The 21,379-nt window shown below is 38.8% G+C and overlaps 1 protein-coding gene across 9 annotated transcripts in view; it reads right to left on the bottom strand.

Annotated features, from left to right (window-relative positions):
• Nucleotides 1-21,379, bottom strand: part of pbx3b (pre-B-cell leukemia homeobox 3b) — an 88,756-nt gene that overhangs the window by 12,890 nt on the left and 54,487 nt on the right. For all 9 annotated transcript variants that reach the window (XM_016231877.1, XM_016231879.1, XM_016231878.1 and 6 more), the window contains exons 3-5: nt 8,274-8,515; nt 5,383-5,573; nt 2,974-3,109 (exon numbers count right to left, since the gene is read on the bottom strand). In XM_016231877.1, the coding sequence (XP_016087363.1) occupies nt 2,974-3,109; nt 5,383-5,573; nt 8,274-8,515 (569 nt within the window). The remainder of the gene's footprint in view (nt 1-2,973; nt 3,110-5,382; nt 5,574-8,273; nt 8,516-21,379) is intronic.

Genomic DNA, 21,379 nt, shown 5'->3' with positions numbered 1-21,379 from the left:
AAAAACAGAAAAGAGTTTTGTCTGTGGGGAGATGGGTGTGGATGGGTACTCTTGCCTTCAGGTGGATTCTAAATTAAATTATTAGAGTGGGAAAACACTGTGATTCTTTTAAATTCTGTGCGATAATGAATCATACTTTCCGAATAAAATAAAGTCCCTCTTCTTTCTCTCCGACACACATAAACTCGCATGTGTGCACACATTTACTCTAAAACACAATGACTGACACAGATCACCACAAACTGTGGCATCCATCCACAACAGGGTACACTCTGTGTCTTCAGGCCCTGCTTGAGACTCAGCTCAGTGGAATTATCAGACTGATGTGTTAGAGCAAACAGGTATGCATGCTAGACAGTGACGAGAGGAAAGAAGAGGACAATGAGAGAGAGCACGCTGGAGAGTCTTTCTGGTCTGATCAAGCATGGCCCTGTCCCAAATGGCACCCTCAGCCCTAGCGATCCTCTTCAGAGTATATGCTTTGCCACACGGACTACTGGGTAACATTTGAGGATGCATAGTGGCTTCAAATGGGCTGCTTGGGAAGGTTTGGAAACCAAAAATGACAAGCTGGACACCATATGAGCGAAGGTCACCAGACCGTAAGTTAACATTAAGTACACCATTTAAGACAGGGCCTTTGTGTGACCTAGCATAGCCAATTAGCCACTTTTAGCCTAGATTATGGTATTACCCTGCTGAAAAAATAGCTTAAACCAGTCTAAGATGGTCTTTCAGGCTGGTCTGTTGACTGGTTTTAGAGCACGTGTTTCCAAACTCACTCCTGGAGAGCCGGTGTCCTGCAGAGTTTAGCTCCAACCCTAAGTAAACACACCTGAACCAGCTAATCAAGGTCTTACTCTGCATGCTACTAACATCCAGGTAGGTGTGTTGAGGCAAGTTGAAGCTAAACTCTGAAGGACACCGGCCCTCCAGGACCGAGTTTGGAGACCCCTGTTTTAAAGGGTTCTTGGGCATTTTTAAGCTGATCAGGCTAGGAGACCAACTGGGCAACCCTCTAAACCAGCTAGAGGAGGAGTCTTCAACTCTGCTCCTGGCGACTCCTGTCCTGCAGAGTTTATCTCCAACCTTAAAGGGGTCATATGATGTGATTTCAAATTTTCCTTTCTCTTTGGAGTGTTACAATCTCTTGGTGCATAAAGAAGATCTGTAAAGTTGCAAAGACTAAAGTCTCAAATCCAAAGAGATATTCTTTATAAAAGTTAAGAGTCAACCACGCCTACCTAAAACGGCTCGTTCTAACACGCCCCCACATGTCTACATCACAATGTGGGAAGATTTGCATAACGCCACCCAAATGTTGATGCAAAGAAAGAAGGCGTAACTTTTATTCTCGCTGTAGTATTATTGTTGCCGCCGCCATGTCGTGAAGGCGCTGTGTGTTTCGTTGTGAAAGCAAAACTACTTTGTTTGGCCTTCCAAAAGTGGACGATATCCACTTCGTCATGCCTGAAGCTGATCCCTGCTGGTCACTGAGGAAATACATCAACTTCACGCTGTGGATCGCCGGAACGGCTTTCACCCTGGACGGAGTGGAGTCCAGCCCCGGGTCGTCACATGTGGTTGCTCACTCAAGCCCGCCCGCCGCCGCTCACTCAAGCTGGTCTCCGCTCACCTCCCGCCGTGTGTTTCGTTGTGAAAGCAAAACTACTTTGTTGGCCTTCCAAAAGAGGACACGACTAGAAATCAGTGGTTAAGTTGTATTTACAACACTGTTCCAGAACAGTTCAACCCAAATATTCAGATGTGTCCAGGGAATTTTATGGAGGACTGTTTCCTGATCCTGGTAGAGTAGACTACAATGCCGGTTGTTCTTTCTAACAGATTATAAGTAAGTTTTTTTATATTTAAAGAATTTGCCACGATTCAAACGATTTTTGAGCAGTGCAGAGTAGTGCTTGTTGTTTGTCATTTCTCCGATCACAAATGCAGACATGGTTTTATGTTTACGCGGCGCGATGCAACGCAACACATAAAAAGACAGTATAAGTCATAATAATCAGTAATTATGTTCCCACTGGATGCAACAAATGTCTCATTTATAATGGGTTTTAATGTTTTTGTCTCGTCGCTCCTGCCAGGACAAGAGCAAGGCATCACAATATGGTAAGGGGCGTAACATTTCCGTCACATGCTTGAGGTATTTGGCCAATCACAACGCACTGGACAGCTGGCCAATCAGAGCACACCTCGCTTTTCAGACCGATGAGCTTTGTAAAAATCTACTCGTTTCAGAAAGGCTGGGCATAGAGGAGAAACAATAATGTAGAGTATGTGGAAAATAATGTGTTTTTTTAACCTTAAACCGCATAAACACATTTCATTACACCAAATAATGTTCTTTTTAGCAACATCATATGACCCCTTTAATGAAGCAGACCTGAACCACCTAATCAAGGTCTTCAGGATCACTTTGAGCCCTGTTGAAAATAACAGCATATGCTTGTTAGGTATGTTTTGAAGAATGGCTGCTGGTTTGAGCTGGTTTAAGCTGGTCCTTAGCTGGTCACGTGCTGGTCCTAAGCAACTAGTTCCTGCTCAAGACCTGCTTTGGGCCAGCACTTGACCAGTTTAAACCAGCTCATGACCAGCTAAGGACCAGCTTAAACCAGCTCAAATCAGCAGCCATTCTTCAAAACATGCCTAACAAGCATATGCTGTTTTTTTTCAACAGGGAGGTAGATGTGTTGGAGCAGGTTGGAACTAAACTCTGAAGAACAGTTTGCCTCCAAGAGCAGGGTTGAAGATCCCCGAGTTTGACCAGCTGAAGACTAGCTTAAATCAGCTAAGATCAGTTTAAATGGGACAGAGCAGGGATGGCATTGGATTTACCTAAGTAAACCCTGAGCATGGGAACTTTAAGTCTTCAGACTTTGACCTGTTGTTAGTCATTCTTTCCAGACTATCCAACAAACGGGACATGTGCTACATGGATGGGAGGTGTGGCCTCACCTGGGATACTGTTATGCTGCACTTCTTAGCCAGCTCCTCTTTGGCCTCTTCGCTGGGGTAAGGGTTACTAAGATGTGAGTAAAAATACTCATTCAGGATCTCGGTTGCCTGCTTGCTGAAGTTCCGCCGTTTCCGTCTACCGTCGGACAAGCGGGAGGGAAAAAAAGGAGGAAGGCAATTAGAGAAACTCAAATAAAACCATGTGTGATGGCCAAACTCATATTACAGCTCCTGGCAGGAAATGAAGTCTGGAAGGCTATTATCAGAATTCATATGTAGACACACAAATGGACTATGTTACATTATCGGTTGAGCTCTAAGCAAAGCGTGAAAAGTTCAGTGTTTAGAGCGGCAAGCTTTCCCTCTCTCTTTCTCCCTCTATCGTGCTTTCGTTCACTCTGATGGGGGGCGTTTAGAGGTGCTCAAGCATTCCCAGTCAGAGCTGTATCTTGGGACATTAGGGAAATCAGGCCATGGCCAGCTGAACACTGTTCCTCAAGTACTGGGGCAGGGCCTGATGGAGTTGCACTTACCGCCACTCACTGCGGCCCACCCCGCCACGGTTAAGCGCTGGCTTCTTTCTCTCGCCTTGTTTAATGCCTTTCACACGAGTGGCCGGCCAAATGATTGTGCTTCCGCTTCACTTGAGCGTTCTCCTCGAGACCTCATCCGCTCTTTTCTCATGTTCACTGCATCATTTCTCTCCCCTCTACGCCTCTCCAGATCTCCTCTACCAACTGTTTGTGATTACAGTAATCTGGACCACCTGCTGATGACCTCCTACCCACAAAACGCAAATGACTTCATTTCCACTCTATAAAACTCAAAACTGCTTTCAGGTGCTTAGTATGACTGCGTTCAGTGGTTGGCCTTTAGGCTCTAAAACCCTAGTCTTGGCAAGACAATCTTAACCGCTAATGGTTGAATAATAATGAATGCTTTATTGTGGATGGTTGATGACAGGTGCCATACCATCAGTGGCTGTACCTAAACCCTGACTGGATAGGTTAAAGGTCTACTAAACTCAAAATGGAACTTAAAATGGTTCCTACTTCAAGTAACTAAGTATTTGAACAACCTTAAGTCACACTTAAAAAATGTCTGAATTCCACTGTATAGATAACATATCAAGTGGCATCCAAGTGGCATAACTTCATTACTGTAAAACAAACTTTTAGTGGAATAATGAATATTTTGTCCTCGTTTTGAACAATATGTTCATGGACAACAATGCAAAACTATGTGACCAACTTTAACGCCCATACATGAAATATCAGATTGAGCGGATTTCTATTGATATGACTTGATTCATAAATGTGACCACACCTTCTGAGGCCATTATATTTGATGGTTGCCCTGAAATCTTATTCTCTAATCATTATTTTCTTGCATAGATTAATTAGCAGAAGATTAATTCTTTCAAATACAACTGATACAACTCATATGTAAATACACATACTATAATTTATAGGGGTGGAAGAAAAAATCGATTCACCTAACTAGTGCGATTCTTTTTAAAACGATTTAAAGATTGGTTTATCTCAGAATCCATTTATATTTAATTATTTTACTTTTCCTTAGAGGGGGTGGGGAGAAGTTACCACTTTTATTCCAACAGAGGGCAAAATGTATAGGTGTGTTCAACTTGAAGCAGCAGCGCACAGACCGATCGGCATATGACATCAAAGTACCGCGAAAGCCATTCGTAAGCATTTTGAGCCGTCTGCTCTCTCTAGCTCTTGCGGTGCTTTGTCATACAACAATCGGTCTGAGTGCTCAGCGCTGCTGTATTAGATGATATCATATATGTTTCAAGCCGGCGCGAGAAATCAAAACCATGGCGGAGGGAGAGGATCAAACCTCTTTGAGAATTCTTTCTGCACCTTCATGTTTTGAAAGTAATACACTTTGGATTTTACACAATGCTGGGAAAACATGACTATACATGACTAAAACGGTCTGCAAAGTAACATAGCACTTTATTTTACTTCAGAAATATTTTTTTTCTACTCATTTTGTTGAACATTTGATGTGCAAGTTCCGGGTTTTGGTAGGCTACTTGAAAGTTTCATGGTTCAAGGTACTTTAAAATATACACTGTGTATGTGTATGCTCCTGAAATAAAAGTTCAGAAAGATGTGATGCATTGTTTTTAATATGACTCATCATATACAGTCTCTTTAAGGGTATGGTCAAGTATTTTCCATTGTCTAGTCTTTAATAAGCAAATTAAAATTATAACAAATTGTAATATCGAATCACAATACTTATACAATCGCAATACTCATACAATCACAATACTCAGTTATCGCAATATATATTGAATCGGGATATAGTATTGAATCGGCAGATTAGCGTATCGTCCCAGCCCTAATAATTTATGTGGACAGATCACACACTGATACTAACCTGGCATCGAGGAAGCGGGACCTCAAGATCATGACGGCTTCACAGGTGCTCTGTTTAAGCTGCATTTGGATGGAGCTGAATTTGCGATGGATGATGCTGACCATGCGCTCGATCTCTTTAGGCGAGATGGGCCGTGTGCGAGACTGCTCCCTCAACAAATTCATGACGTGGGTAGTGAACTCGTTACATGCCTGTGGAGAAAGACAATTTTGAGCTGAGGACACAGCTTTTATTCTGAGTGAGGATGTAGGTGTAAAATGCATTATGCAAAACTCAATTACTCTAAAGTCTTTAGAACCTGCTGCTGAGATTCAACAGCTACACTAATAAATAATTTCTGAATATACAATTCTGGCATCACATCCTCACTTAAACTCCAAAAACATCCTAGAGATTGACCCTCTTTTTAAAATCGTTATATACTCTCAGCACAGTGACAGAAATGCTCTTTGACGTTATTCCGCAGAAGAAGCACATCAGTTCAACTGCATTCGTTTGAAGCTCTCTGAGCAAGTTCAAAGCTGCCGCTCTAGAAAGCATGGGAAAAACACTATCTATACTGTTTGTAGTGCTGTGGAGGACTTGAACGGCTTAATAGGTGAAGACATCTATGAATGCAAATGCCGATTTGCAATTTGGCACCTGCCCAGCGCCAGTAGAATTTAAACAGCTTTTCGTTAAAGAAGTGGTTCATACATGATTAATTAGAATAACTAATTTAGGTAGTGCGCACTTTAGCTCATTACTCGGAGTAAAATTCGTTAAGTATTTACATTTAGATAATTAACAGGGGGAACACCCTTAAGAAAGATGCATTTACTCTGGGTGAAAGGATTGAGCCACCTTTTTCACACACTCCCCTTTTAAACGCTTGCAAGTTAATCAGTCTAATTTAGGCCATTGGCTGGCTAAGCCATCAGCTAAACAACTTCCAAATCATATTAAAAGGATTGTTATTTAGAAATAAAAGTGTTCTCGTGACCATTCTTTATTGTTTATGGTGCAAGTACAGAATGAACATTAGGGGGTCAATGACAAACAAGAGGAAAAAACGTGTACAATCTAGTTTAATAAACAAGGTCTTAGAGATGCACTTGCATTCATGTTGGTTGCAGATCCGGGCAAAAAATTATCATCATGTCATTGACCCAGGGCAAATAGACATGCAGCTATTACTTAGATTTTTCAAGGCATCTCCTCAAAACACCAAGCACTTTAACTATAGCGCATATGAAAAAAATTGCCCTCGTTCAACTCGTCCTTGATTATGAGAAAAATAACTAAAGCGCTGAATCAAAAATTAATGTCAGCTCCATTAAAGAATCAATACATGACCTCAATGAAGCAGCCAGTCCTGCATAGCGACACTCTCAAATGCACTATGCAATTTAGAGGCTGCTCTCCACACTGTAACTAAAAGCGTCTGCTCAATATTTATAAGAGGATGTCTAGACTACCGCTGTTCAGAGGTCAGGTAAGTTGAAGATGTCCTAATGCCTGAATACCACCATAAATCACATCCGCTCTCAATCGTAATCATGATAGACAGGACTGTAAAATGCAAAATGCTTGCTCAGGTTTAGACCTCTGACACCTTCAGTTCAGTTGAAGGCCTCCAGGTCTCCCTTTAAACCTGTCATGAAGCTTCAGTGAAAAACATCTATTCAGAACAGCAAGCTGGGATTATTCACACTCATAGGATCAATGCAAATGTGTGAATGCAGATACAAAGTTATTTTGCAGTATTCTTGGCTCTGTACCATACAATCTGGTTGGGCTTAACTAGATATGCAATTTCAGTGCTTACCAGGCTGGGAAAGGATTTGGTTCTACAGTACACAAATGAAGTGCTACATAATTTGCTTTTGCCAATAAAGTGTTTTTGTCAGAATCAATACAAACACGAATGCAGAGGCGAATATATGGTTCAACAGACGCAAGAAAGAAAAGGTCACAATTTACAAAACTGCAGTGACGCCATTGGTTATAAGATGGTCATCAGATTTTTAAAAACAATTCAAGTTTAATACAATATTATTTTTTCTATACATTAGAATGTATCTTGATTAATTAAAAAAATTACTGTCATACATTTTTCCTATGATTCACAGATGGCACACAATAAAATGTCATTCAGTCAAACAATAGTCTGTACACCAAAAAATCTTGACTGGAATATTTAGAACAAGAATCATTAGATTACATATTAAAATACTCTATTTGAGGATCACAGTGCAGTCCCCCAAAACTGATCAATTGTCATTTAAAATCTTTATGAATTTTTGCCAATGTTCTTCAAACCATTTTTACATAAATATCTCTGTTACACTGATTGATGATGGAACAATATTTAATCCATATTTTGACATTTTATTTCCACAACTGAAACATTAAAGAAGACACTTTACTTTCATTTGGCATGCTTTTTATGTATAGAATAATTTGTACATTTTGTAAATTTAATTTAATGCTGACACCAAAATGGGACGTTTCAGAAAAAAAACTTCTAAACTATTATCTTCAAAAATTAGATTTTCAAACTTTAGAAAGAATTGTATTATTTGCATATTATATACATAAGTATATACACACACACATACATTACAAAAAAAAAAATTATAAAATAAAATTGTCCATCTCTCTCTTTCTCTCTCTCTCTCTCTATATATATATATACACACACACACACACACACACACACACACATTTACAAAAAAAAAATATATATATTATTTTAATTACATCTTATAACAGTTTTCCCCCCTGAAATTTGAATAGGACTTGTTTGAGCTAAATTGAGAAGAAAATATACTGAAGATTAATTTCAGTACAACAACATTTGCTGCAAGCTGGGAAAGTCTTGCTGTACTGTAGTGCATACTGTCGTTCACCTGCTCATATTTCTCCAGCTCGGTATGGTAGATCTGTCTGATCTGGGAGAGTTTGGCCCTGTAGTCAGAGTGCTCAATGGAGTTGTCAGCGGGACTGCCGGCTGCTGCTGCTGCCGCTGCCGCCGCCGCTGATCCTCCGCCCTTCTCCGGTCCCGACACGCCCTCTGCCAGAAGCATGTTGTCAAGACGCATCAGCTGTGGATCCGGCGGGTCCTCCTCCTGAGCCCCGCGGATACTTAGACCTGATAAACAACAAGAAGCGATCGGTGAGTGATATGTCGAGGCTTTTTATATTCTTAAACAGTTTTGAATCAATTTATCGTACTAGATATATGACTCTTTTCAACTGTGGAACACAAAATATTATATTTTGATACTCTTAAAGTCAATTAAAGTAATTTGGGCCCAAAGAAAACATGGACCCAGTGACATTTTTCAAAATATGTTTTAAGATTTTTAAAGGGTTTAGTTAGTGAGCATGTTCTGAAAGGGATAGTTTAGCCAAAAATGCACAGTCTTTCATCATTTACTTGTTCCAGACCTGTTTGAGTTTTACACTTAAAGGGATAGTTCACCCAAAAATGATTTAAGTTATTAATTATTTATTATTTAAGTAATGTATTACTCACCCTCATGTCATTCCAAACCCGTAAGACCTTCGTTCATCTTCGGAACACAAATTAAGGTATTTTTGATGAAAACCGAGAGCTCTCTGACCCTCCCATAGACAGCAAGGATATTACCACAATCAAGGTCCAGAAACGTAACAGGGACATTGGTAAAATAGTCCATGTGACATCAGGGGTTCAACCGTAATTTTATGAAGCTACAAGAACACTTTTTGTGTGCAAAGAAAACAAAGATAACTACTTTATTCAATTTATGCATTGTTTACATGAAGCGGAAGCAAGCGCATGCGTCCTGATACTCTGTCCACAATGGCGGTGCGTCTCAGGAGACTGGATGAGGAGGAGAAGAATTGTTGAATAAAGTTGTTATTTTTGTTTTCTTTGCACACAAAAAGTATTCTCATAGCTTCGTAAAATGACGGTTGAACCCCTGATGTCACATGGATTATTTTACAGATTTCCTTGCTTTGTTTCTGAGTCTTGATCGTGGTAGTACCCTTGCTGTCTATGGAGGGTCAGAGAGCTCTCGGATTTCATCAAAAATATCTTAATTTGTGTTCCGAAGATGAATGAAGGTCTTACGGGTTTGGAACGACATGAGGATGAGTAATTAATGACAGAATTTTCATTTTTGGGTGAACTATCCCTTTAAGTGTAAAAACTCAAACAGGTCTGGAACAACTAAATGATGACAGACTGTTCATTTTTGGCCAAACTATTCTTTTCAGGACATGCTCACTTACTAAACCCTTTTGAAAAAATGTATTATCTCTATATATTTGTAAAGGAATGTGATGGATACTGTCATAATGCAACAAGTTTCCAGCAACAAGTTCTCAATGTTTTCAAAAAAAAAAAAACGAAAAAAAGAGAATGTAAGGACATATACTGCCTCGCTTGGGCCCGTCTGCTGCCCTCGTGACCCGTGAACGATGAAAGAGTAAAGTCATTATTGACAAATGATTGAATTTCATAAAGGCATTAATCACAGGTGCACTATCACACGAGTAGTCAGCTCTGCAATCAAGCCTCTGTCTGTCAGCAAATACCACTATCTGTCACAACAGGCCAAAATAACTACAGACTGTATTAGATTGAAAATACGTCGTCCACTCGGGCCCATCTCTATGCTTGAGTTAAAGTGAGACGGATCAGGGTGCTGGGGGTATTGAGAGAGTGCTGAAAAGGCCCGTAGGTATGAATTTGTTTTTCCTCTGTGTTGCAGTGCTGCCTTCTCGAATTTTCACAGCACACTGCACACACGGTGTGTGTACTCACAGCCATACATGACAGGGATAGTCACCGACTGACACACATTCAACAGCGTGATGGCACCTCTCCACACTGAGGCGATGCTAAACAGAAAGGCGCGCTTGTACACGTGTCTGAACGCGCTCGCCTGCTGTTCCGAAATCACGAGTACGGCGTAATAATGAGCAGAAAGTGTTCTCACAAGTGCCGTTATGTTTTGTTGTTAACAAACTGTTTTATTATACAACCCAGTTCTGCTCTCTGCAGAGGCCAGGCTGCTTGAAATGTATGTAAATTTGCATAGCAATCGATATGAGGGTGAAAGATAGCTCATTGTGTTTGCCTGATATTCATAATGAACCTTGGAGCAGTAAAGAGCCATTAAGATTGATTACAAACTTCCTCATCATGCTTGCCTTTCTCTCTTTCTCTCTCTCCGTGTTTGCATAATGAATTCCATTCATATAGGAGAATAATGAAGCAGAAAAAGTTATTTTTGTGAAAGATTTTAATCAAACGTTTTAATCTTAACATGTATTTGTAAAGGTGCCTCTCTAAGAAGATGCACACTGTCTGCAGCCTTCTGTGTTTGTTATTTGGGACACATCCCGATTTCTACTTTCATAGTAGTAGTGTTTGTCGTCAACTGTAAGAAACAATGTTCTTGGTATCTAAAGCTGCCTGGATCACAGTTTTCTGCAATTTTGTTTTACCTTTTTTAACAGAATTATGGGAACGTAAAGAATAGATCCCAATTAATTTTCATTCACCACATAAGCTTTAAAAGCCAGACATAAAAAAAACAGCCTTAAAACCAGAATTAAAACAAGCTGAAAGTAACATACTATTATTCGGCTAACACAGAGGGCGAGAAATCATCATAAATGCACAAAGAAATGTCTAGGACTAAGACGAGTGTGTGTATGCTGTGGTTGGTCTGGGCATTTTGGACGGTTTAACTAGTGGGTGATTTGGGGGTTCTGAGAGTTTCTGAGAGCTTCATTACAGGCTTCATTAAGATACTGTGAGATGCTGAATCCTAAATGAGGAGATTACTGACTTTATTATTGCACTGTGGAAGCCTGGCAAGCAGCTAAGCCTCTCTGTGGGTTTGACAGAGACACAAAGACACACACACATACACACACACACACACACACACACACATTACACACAAGAACACAGGTATGCTTGATAGTTAAAAGTTTAAATATATTTGTTTTACATTTGAGTAGTTGAACATTATATTGGGAAACAAACAAAAAAAACAGAAATACACACTATCGTTCAAAAATTTTGGGTCAGTAAGGCTTCATTTATTTTATAAAAATCCAGTAAAAACAGGACTATTGTGAAATATTATTACAATTTAAAATAACTTATGTTTTTTTTTCAGGATTCTTTGAGGAATAGAAAGTTCAAAAGAACAGCATTTATTTAACATAGAAATCCATTGTAACATTATAAATGTCTTTACCCTCACTTTTTATCAATTTAATGCATCCTTGCTGAATAAAAGTATTAATTTCTTTCTTTCAAACAAACGGAAAAATAGGGAAGAAGTAAGTACATGCCTGCATTTAGTAGCCGGCTTTGCCATACCACAGGACATTGCTTTATTTTTATGTCAACTACCTAGTTTATTTACTATATGTCGTTCAAATCAATCCCATAAACAAAATACAAGTTTGAACGCATATACACACTAACATAATTGACTAAGGTCATACATTTGCAACGCTACACTTACTTCACAAATAAATATTTACACATTCATTTTATGGTTTTGCAAAACAGACTTCAAGACTCGCTCCCATAAAGCACAACCACACACACAAAAAAAAGCTACAATCCATCAACGCCTGCGGCGAGCAAACCCAGAGTACAAACAAACCCCACCGAACACGGACACTCTAGCTAACCCACTTTTGTAAATAAACAAAGACAAGACGCTGTCAACATGAAGAGACCATTTACTCGGCTAACAAAACAAATTTAAAGAGCGGCACCTTCAGCCCAGACTGCCTGGCCCGTGCGCTATTGATCAGGTGTTAGCTCATGTATGTGCTGTTGATATTAGGCCATGAGGTGTAATGGTGTGAGAGGCCGAGGATGAATGAGGTCATTTGTGTGAGACGCTCAGCTGGCTGTGCTGGACAATGCAGTGTCAGCGCACAGAGCCAAGGCCACACCAGGGACAATATGACCCTGCTCCACTGACTCCAAGAGCAGTCACACTACTACACATGCACACAACCAACCAATCGCCAAGACATCAAGTTGATCCAGTCTTATTTCAGTACTTCGGGATACTATAATCGTTTTTTGGCAATATGCTGCATTAGTTGTAGATTTTTTTTTTGTTTGTTTCTGGTGTGCATTAAAAAAAATGAGCATGATACTTTCCAGATGATGCGTTGATTTGCGTGCTCACTGGGTAGCATATGCAAGTATGAGTATGTTTGGGTTTGCGTTTGATTTGTGTTACGTTAGAGGAGGTAAAGGCTTAGTTTTTGAGGTTGGTTTATTTCTTCACGTTTCTGTCAGGTATATTAAATACACCACAACTGACACATTTCCACACCAGCCTCAGTTGTCACTACCATTCCGCTCAGTCACTCCTGAAGGACCAGAACAGGAAGCGCAGCTGAGGGAATTTACAGAGCTTTTCACTTAAACAGACATAAATCAGCACTTTCATTCAAACCAAATAATCTGAGGCCATAAAGAGCTGCTTGTCTCACACTGTATATTACCGTCAAGTTCCTGCGAGCACTAAGACGGCCGTTCGCAGGCAAAGCAAAGCAGAGAGGGACGTGAGGATGTGACATGTAATGCAGTTAGAAGGTCCTGTCGCCCACACTGGCCCTGACACTTTTATCATACGCGTCCATTTCTATTTGGGAAATGGCTGGGATAAAAATGATTACTCGGTTGTGCGGAGAGCGCGCCGGGCCCCTCCAGGCTGCAGAACGGGTGTATTGGTGCCACGGCAGCCCAGGAGAGCCATCCATAATGGACACGTTTGTAGACACGGACCCCCTCCTTTCTTCCACCTCCACCTGCTGCAAGAGCTTCAAGCAAACAATGTTGTGCTTTATGGGGCCACTTTCTTTTAACAACAGAAATAAGAGTCTAGTCATTTCCTGTTGAATCTTTACCCCGTTCCCTCCCAAAAGTATTTTAGGGTTCTCCATTCCTCTCTCTTTCAGCTGTTATACGTTTTATCATTTTCTCATCTTGTATATGGTTCCTTTTTTTGTCCAAAATGTATTAAAAAAATATAAAATATGCAAATACATTATATATATATATATATATATATATACATACACACACACACACACACAATGACTCTGCTATGATGAGCATGTTTTTAATTTTTTAAAATTAAAACTCATTTAGATTTTATTTTATTTCTGTGATACATTTTGTGAAAAAAGTCAACAAAAAATGTAATTCTTAAAAGGGAAACTTTTAAGAAACGATTGCAATATCTTCATGACTGTGAAAAGGTCAATAAGATTCTCAAAATGTCATGTGTTGTCATTCAATAATATTTACGAATTCCTAATTCATGATATTAAATAAATACTATGAAACATATATTTATAAAAAAAAAACTTTAAAAAAGGTATTGATTAAGATGGGTACTTAAACATGTTCAAAGGCTTGAAAAAATATTAGTTTTTTCTTTGTTATACCACATGCGGTTTTAAACATTTACACTTAAAAACTATCATAAAAAGCATAATAATAAATATAATAATAAAGTATAATAAATAGTAATAATAATATAACAAATAATAATAATAATAATAATTTAAACAAACAAACAGAAATTTTATTGAAAATGGTATAAATGTTTTCCAAACCATTTAAAACTATCATGAATACAAAAAGTATATTCAAAGAACTTAGAGTATGTATTTTAAACAAAAATTTAGAAGAATTTTTCCTTTGCTTTATACACTCACATGTAATTTCACCATATTTTCTTTCCTTTCAGTTTGAAATATTCTCCCGCTGTTCGCTTCCCTTAATCTTTATTCGTATCCGTTTTATTATAGCGACACTATTCATATAACTTCTGGCTCACGGAGGATCCAGACAAATAAGAAACAAGCAAATCTCCTCAGTTGTAACAACACTTTTATCACTTCAAACTAAACCCCAATATGTCTGAAATGAATTAGTGCTATCACATCCACACAGCGGGTTATTTCATCCCGAGGCCTGCGGTTTCCTTTAAGCTAAGCAGCTAATAACACTTTTAGGATGAGCAATGTAAACATCGTGCCGTGATACTGGTAAAATAGGCTTTGAGGCGATTAGATCTTTCATTGGCAGTAAAGCCACAAATACGCAGCTGAGAATTTCCACTGCTTTAGTCACAGATATCCACACTGGATTTACCTAATACCTCACTCTCTCAGCATAAGCTTGACGGCATGTGTAAACACCATGCACCTTTATCCAAACCCTTTACCTGACGCAACAATCCAAGGTAGTAGTACAAAACATTCATTTTTTTGCCTTTAAACTTATTTTTTGTCTCATGAAAGTTCCTTAGGACTTAAACCCCGAGCCAAGGCGACAGAAAAAGCTCTGTTCCGAGCAACTGGGTCTGATGCAACTTTGCAGGTATCATAGTAAATGGACAATAGGGGGTTGGGAGCTCATTTGAACAATGGAGGCCGAGCTTCACCTTCACAAGTTCCCTAAAAATACACAGTACGGCGAAGAACCAGCCCCAATTAAACGCCGTGCTTTAGGCCTGTCACTCGATTTCATCAGCTCAAAATGAACAACACGATGAAGGGAGAACTGTTGCTGGTGTGTTACGAATCTTTAAAAAAAACTGCGAACAAAAGATTACTGAATACACTCAGGCCTGTTTCCCACTGCACACTGTAAGCAGTGCATACTTCCAGAAGCGTACAGTAGGTCCATTTATACATCATCTGAAAGCTATATAAGCTATATATGCTAAATAAGCTTTCCATTGACGTATGGTTTGTTAGGATAGGACAATATTTGGCCGAGACACAACTATGAAATTCTGGAATCTGAGGGTGCCAAAAAAATCTAAATATAGAGAAAATTGCATTTAAAGCTGTCCAAGTGAAGTTCTCAGCAATGCATATTACTAATCAAAATGTACGTTTTTATTTATTTACGGTAGGAAATTTACAAAATATCTTCTTGGAACATGATCTTTACTTAATATCCTAATGATTTTTGGCATAAAAGAAAAATGGATCATTTTGACCCATCCAAGGTATTGCTGGTTATTGCTGCAAATATACCTGAGCTATATATATGTATGTGTTATTCTAAATGTTGAAAACAGGTGTGCTGCTTTGTAGAAACTCTAACACTTTTTAGTAGCAAACACTTTAGAAGAACGTCTAAACAAAAACATAATTTAATTTCAATACAATTCTTTGTAATGTTATAAATGGTTTTACTGTCACTATTTATTTTCTCTTTTGTTCTAAATAAAAGTATTAATTTCTTTAAAAAATAAATAAAAATCTTACTGTCCCCAAACTTTTGAACAGTGGTGTAACACAAGTTTAAAAGATAATATTTCTGGTTTATATAGATAAAAAAGTACTTGAGATGTGAAAAAAAGGTTGGGAAACACTGATTTAGACAACTAAATTGTTTGTTTTCAGTTCATCCATTTAACGGAAGGCTTGAAACTCGACTGTGACGTGCTGACAGCAGAAATACTTCTCCGTGTTCGTTCATATCAGGAAGAGCATCTGGTTTTGTGAAGCAACATGAGGAGACAGGAAAGAAAGAAATTTGTTGTGATTCAGTTATCCCCCGCATGCGAGCACCGTCTTACAATGATTTCTTCTCGAGAGCTCTCTTTCACGCATCCACGGTCTATGAGTTCAGTTCAATACACCTCCGACTGACACCATAACCCCTCATCCCCTCTCTTTCTGTTGAATGAGTTGCTCTGCAGCAGACCACTGCCTATCGACACCTCGGCACGTCTAATTGCATCGACCGGCGCAGGTCTCCCAAAGCTAACTAATCGAAAGGGAATTTATTTCCTGTCAATATCTAGAAAGGTCATCTCTCTCAGAGCGGCTCAGTGCTCGGTCGTTCATGACCATGAAAAGTGTATATGTGGGGCCGGGTTTGCAGACTAAATGCCCCCACAAGGAAAATGGCTTAATAAATGCCTTAAATAATGTGTTAAATTAAATCTAAAAGGGTTGTGAGATGGTTAGGGAAAAGAAAACTTCATTAGCTCAGTATAAAAACAATAAAAGTCAGTGGAAAGTGTGTGTAAAAGTGGGCAGGATTACAAAACGCATATGGAACTACATATGATGTGCTTCAGATTGTGTACGTACACTAACACACATCTTCATCTCAAATAACACAATCTACCTCTCAGTCACGTCTGTTGGAGAAACATTAAGATCATAGAAGATCAGATCACTTCTAAAAATCTTTTGTTCTGCCAAGTAAAACAAGAATGTGTCTTCAAGTGTCTTTTTCTGTGTATGTGTGTGTCCATACATGAGTCTTGGCCTACATCCACATGGCAAAGACAACGCTGAGGGAAAGCGCCTCCGGGCTCTTTCTCGACTCTCACATGTAGGGTAATTAACATGCCATTAACACATTAATACACATTAGCTATTCCCAATGTTAATGACAGACTAATTACCATACCTGAGACTGCACTGGGGAGGCCAGCGCACTGCGCCCATCCCACCAAATTGACTCAGCCAGCTCAAATCATAGCCCCAGTCACACGCTAGAGGCTCTCTATTTCCCCCACAGTCGGGGACCACTGTACCGCGAGACCACCGCGCACTACCTGCTCAGCCTGTCGACTTTGACAGACTTAACATGCTGGACATTTTCTAAATGTAAAGTTACAACAGAGAGAGTGAGAGAGATGTGAGTTTCACACAGCAAGACTATTTGGATAAAGCCTGGAATGCATTATGCTTATAGCGCAACAGTTGGATTTCAGATGCAAAAAATCCTATTGATTTCTCTATAGAGAGACAAATCGGTGTAATGTTAAGGTAAAGTCGGCATGAAAAAAAATCTGTTTTGGAAATGTATGGTACTGATCATGTTTTTTTAATATATTCTTATATTATATTTTTTCTGATAATTCATTACACTCATCTGTATGGAAGAAAAGATCTGTCACTACTTCAGATTCATTGCAAAATGTATTTCTTTAAAGAAAATTAGGACTAATTAAATTTTAGAATTAATTCAATCTAGAATTAATAACAAAATAATTTTCCATAAATTACCATTTATCTAATTCCCATTCAACATTTCTATAATTTACATTTTATGGGAATTTTATTATATATTTACTTGTGAGTTGTACATTCAAAAAAGCTTTTTTCTTCATTTTGAAACTGATTAATTCAATCTAGAATTAATAACAAAATAATTTTCCATAAATTCCCATTTATCTAATTCCCATTCAACATTTCTATAATTTACATTTTATGGGAATTTTATTATATATTTACTTGTGAGTTGTACATTCAAAAAAGCTTTTTTCTTCATTTTGAAACTGTTTTTTTTTTGTGCCTCAAATTCAAAATAAATAAATACAAATCAAGGCCTTTAAAAAGTATCTGGTTACTGTTGCACTTCATTATGACCACTTGAATACTGACCACTGACCGATCACAATTCATTTAAGTGTTATTTAGCTATTATAGTGTGTTTGACAAACATCTTTGAGTTTAGTTGCCGAGTTTGGTGGAATGTTCAAATGCGCTACAAGGCTGGTAAATTATCAGTGTTTACAGATTGGACAGCACCATGGCAGTGAATGCAGGAGGAATGAGAAATGATGGAGCAGTACAACTTGGACTGGGAGGAAGATGATGTTGATGATACGCGGTATCTCTTCCCTCCGCACAGAATGATAAGCTAATCAGGACTGTTGACAGCGATGCGTGACAATACACACACACACACACACACACACACACACACACACACCTCAGAGCTGGGATAGGGCATTCAAGTTTAAACATATGAATTTCAAAAGGCAATAGAAAAGGAGAGAAAGAAAGCGGGAGAAAGAGAGTGAGAGACGTGACTAAAAGTGGCAGCAGTCAAGAGGAGAGGATTTCCTGTCAGTTCAGGTAGCCTGGATGTCCCTAGATGATGATGTGTTTCCTCTCCCCAGGAGAGAGGTTTGTGACAGGGTGAGAGAGAGGAGGGGGGGTGGGAGACAGGGGTGGGAAATGATAACCCAAACAAACATCTTGTAGACATTTCGCCAAGCACACCAAAATTAATCACTGTCCCGTTGAGAGGAGCTGACATTTGTCTGTAGTGACACGCAGCGTGAGAGTCCAGAGGGAGAGGACGGAGAAAGCACGGCAGAGACAGAGAGAAAGAGTGAGAGTGTCTAAACAAGAGGGCCTCTGTCGCTGCCTCTGTGTGTGTTTGTGTGTGTGTGTGTGTGTGTGTGTGTGTGTGTGTGCCCGCCCTCCTGGACATGGAGTCGGCCTGGGGCTAAGAACAACAGTGGTCAGCGAGCAGGCCTGCTTGTGTGTCTATGTGGAGGCCGGCCAAACCAGAGTGCAAGGCCACAGCGACACAGATCGACACTCTCTCTCACACACAGTGACCTGACGGGACCTATTCAGCATGGGCTCCTGTGCTGGATCTCACGGGGTCACTGGCTCTGGCCAGGCTGAGCTTTATTCAATCATTTGTTTAGCCCGTATGTATAATTAGTCACTGGTCAAGATGCTGAAGCCAGCATTTTTCGGGATATACATAAGTGTTGGGCGCAGTCCTACAGTCAGCCATGTGATAAAGAGCTGGTCTTAATTCATATATAAGAAAAAGAAAACATTAAGATATGGATCTCTAATGATTAGTGATGTACAATCATTATTTTTTACTGGTTCTTTTTTGTGATTCAGCAATGTAACCTAATGGGAGTCTATATAACCTAATCAAAAACATAGTGATGCATTGATCTTTATTGATTAGTGATGTCCAGTTCACAAAATAATTGTTTTGAACCAATTCTGTTTAATGATTCAGTTGAAACAATTTGCAAAGCACACTAAATTCTAACCTATGGTAATTTATATGACCTAATGGAAAAAGTGTTAAATAGAAGTAGTGATAAGATATGACTAAACAGAAGTAGTGATAAGATACTGATTAAGGGTGTTTGCTGTTTTTCTCTTTAATGAATCGGTCTAAACGATTCACGAAGCACTCTGTAACCCATGGAACCTAATGGAAATGTATACAACCTAATTGAAAACATAGTGATAAATAAAAGTATTAATAATGAATCTTTACTGATGATTGGAAATATCTAGTTTACAAATTAACTGTAATTTCAACTGGTTCTTTGTAAAGATTCAGTTAAACAGATTTTCAGAACACTAATTTAATCTAATGGCAATCTATGCAAAAAGGAAAACAAATTGTTAAAAAGAAGCATTGATAAGAAATTAATTTCTACTAAAATTAGCGATATCTGATTTGCAAATTGCTGTTTTGAACATGTTCTTTGATTTGGTCTAAATGGTTTGTGACAGGGCGAGAGAGAGGAGGGGGGGAGGGAGACAGGGGAGGGAAATGATAACCCAAACAAACATCTTGTAGACATTTCGCCAAGCACCCCAAAATTAATCACTGTCCCGTTGAGGAGCTGACATTTGTCTGTAGTGACACGCAGCGTGAGAGTCCAGAGGGAGAGGACGGAGAAAGCACGGCAGAGACAGAGAGAAAGAGTGAGAGTGTCTAAACAAGAGGGCCTCTGTCGCTGCCTCTGTGTGTGTTTGTGTGTGTGTGTGTGTGTGTGTGTGTGTGTGCCCGCCCTCCTGGACATGGAGTCGGCCTGGGGCTAAGAACAACAGTGGTCAGCGAGCAGGCCTGCTTGTGTGTCTATGTGGAGGCCGGCCAAACCAGAGTGCAAGGCCACAGCGACACAGATCGACACTCTCTCTCACACACAGTGACCTGACGGGACCTATTCAGCATGGGCTCCTGTGCTGGATCTCACGGGGTCACTGGCTCTGGCCAGGCTGAGCTTTATTCAATCATTTGTTTAGCCCGTATGTATAATTAGTCACTGGTCAAGATGCTGAAGCCAGCATTTTTCGGGATATACATAAGTGTTGGGCGCAGTCCTACAGTCAGCCATGTGATAAAGAGCTGGTCTTAATTCATATATAAGAAAAAGAAAACATTAAGATATGGATCTCTAATGATTAGTGATGTACAATCATTATTTTTTACTGGTTCTTTTTTGTGATTCAGCAATGTAACCTAATGGGAGTCTATATAACCTAATCAAAAACATAGTGATGCATTGATCTTTATTGATTAGTGATGTCCAGTTCACAAAATAATTGTTTTGAACCAATTCTGTTTAATGATTCAGTTGAAACAATTTGCAAAGCACACTAAATTCTAACCTATGGTAATTTATATGACCTAATGGAAAAAGTGTTAAATAGAAGTAGTGATAAGATATGACTAAACAGAAGTAGTGATAAGATACTGATTAAGGGTGTTTGCTGTTTTTCTCTTTAATGAATCGGTCTAAACGATTCACGAAGCACTCTGTAACCCATGGAACCTAATGGAAATGTATACAACCTAATTGAAAACATAGTGATAAATAAAAGTATTAATAATGAATCTTTACTGATGATTGGAAATATCTAGTTTACAAATTAACTGTAATTTCAACTGGTTCTTTGTAAAGATTCAGTTAAACAGATTTTCAGAACACTAATTTAATCTAATGGCAATCTATGCAAAAAGGAAAACAAATTGTTAAAAAGAAGCATTGATAAGAAATTAATTTCTACTAAAATTAGCGATATCTGATTTGCAAATTGCTGTTTTGAACATGTTCTTTGATTTGGTCTAAATGGTTTGAAAAATGTTGTACAATCTAATCAAATGGAATATATAACATTACTGAAAACGAAGTGAACAAAGTGCAGATGAATCATCTTTTTAATGATTAGGCTGAAACGCATTGTATTGTAATGTATTTATAAAAAAGCAATTATATAAATTTGAGTAAAACAATACTTCTGAGTCATGATTCACAATAAAAATGCATTAGTATTTGAATTGGTCTGAATGAACCATTTCATTAATATGAACTTAAAACTTCACTACTGATAATCCCCTTTTCCCCAATGCAGTGGTCTCTTCATTCAT

The sequence above is a fragment of the Sinocyclocheilus grahami genome, unplaced genomic scaffold, assembly GCF_001515645.1.
Source record: "Sinocyclocheilus grahami isolate Dianchi unplaced genomic scaffold, SAMN03320097.WGS_v1.1 scaffold401.1, whole genome shotgun sequence".
NCBI lineage: Eukaryota > Metazoa > Chordata > Actinopteri > Cypriniformes > Cyprinidae > Sinocyclocheilus > Sinocyclocheilus grahami.
Note: the sequence above shows the minus strand (reverse complement) of the source record. Positions and strands in the feature narration are given on the sequence as shown.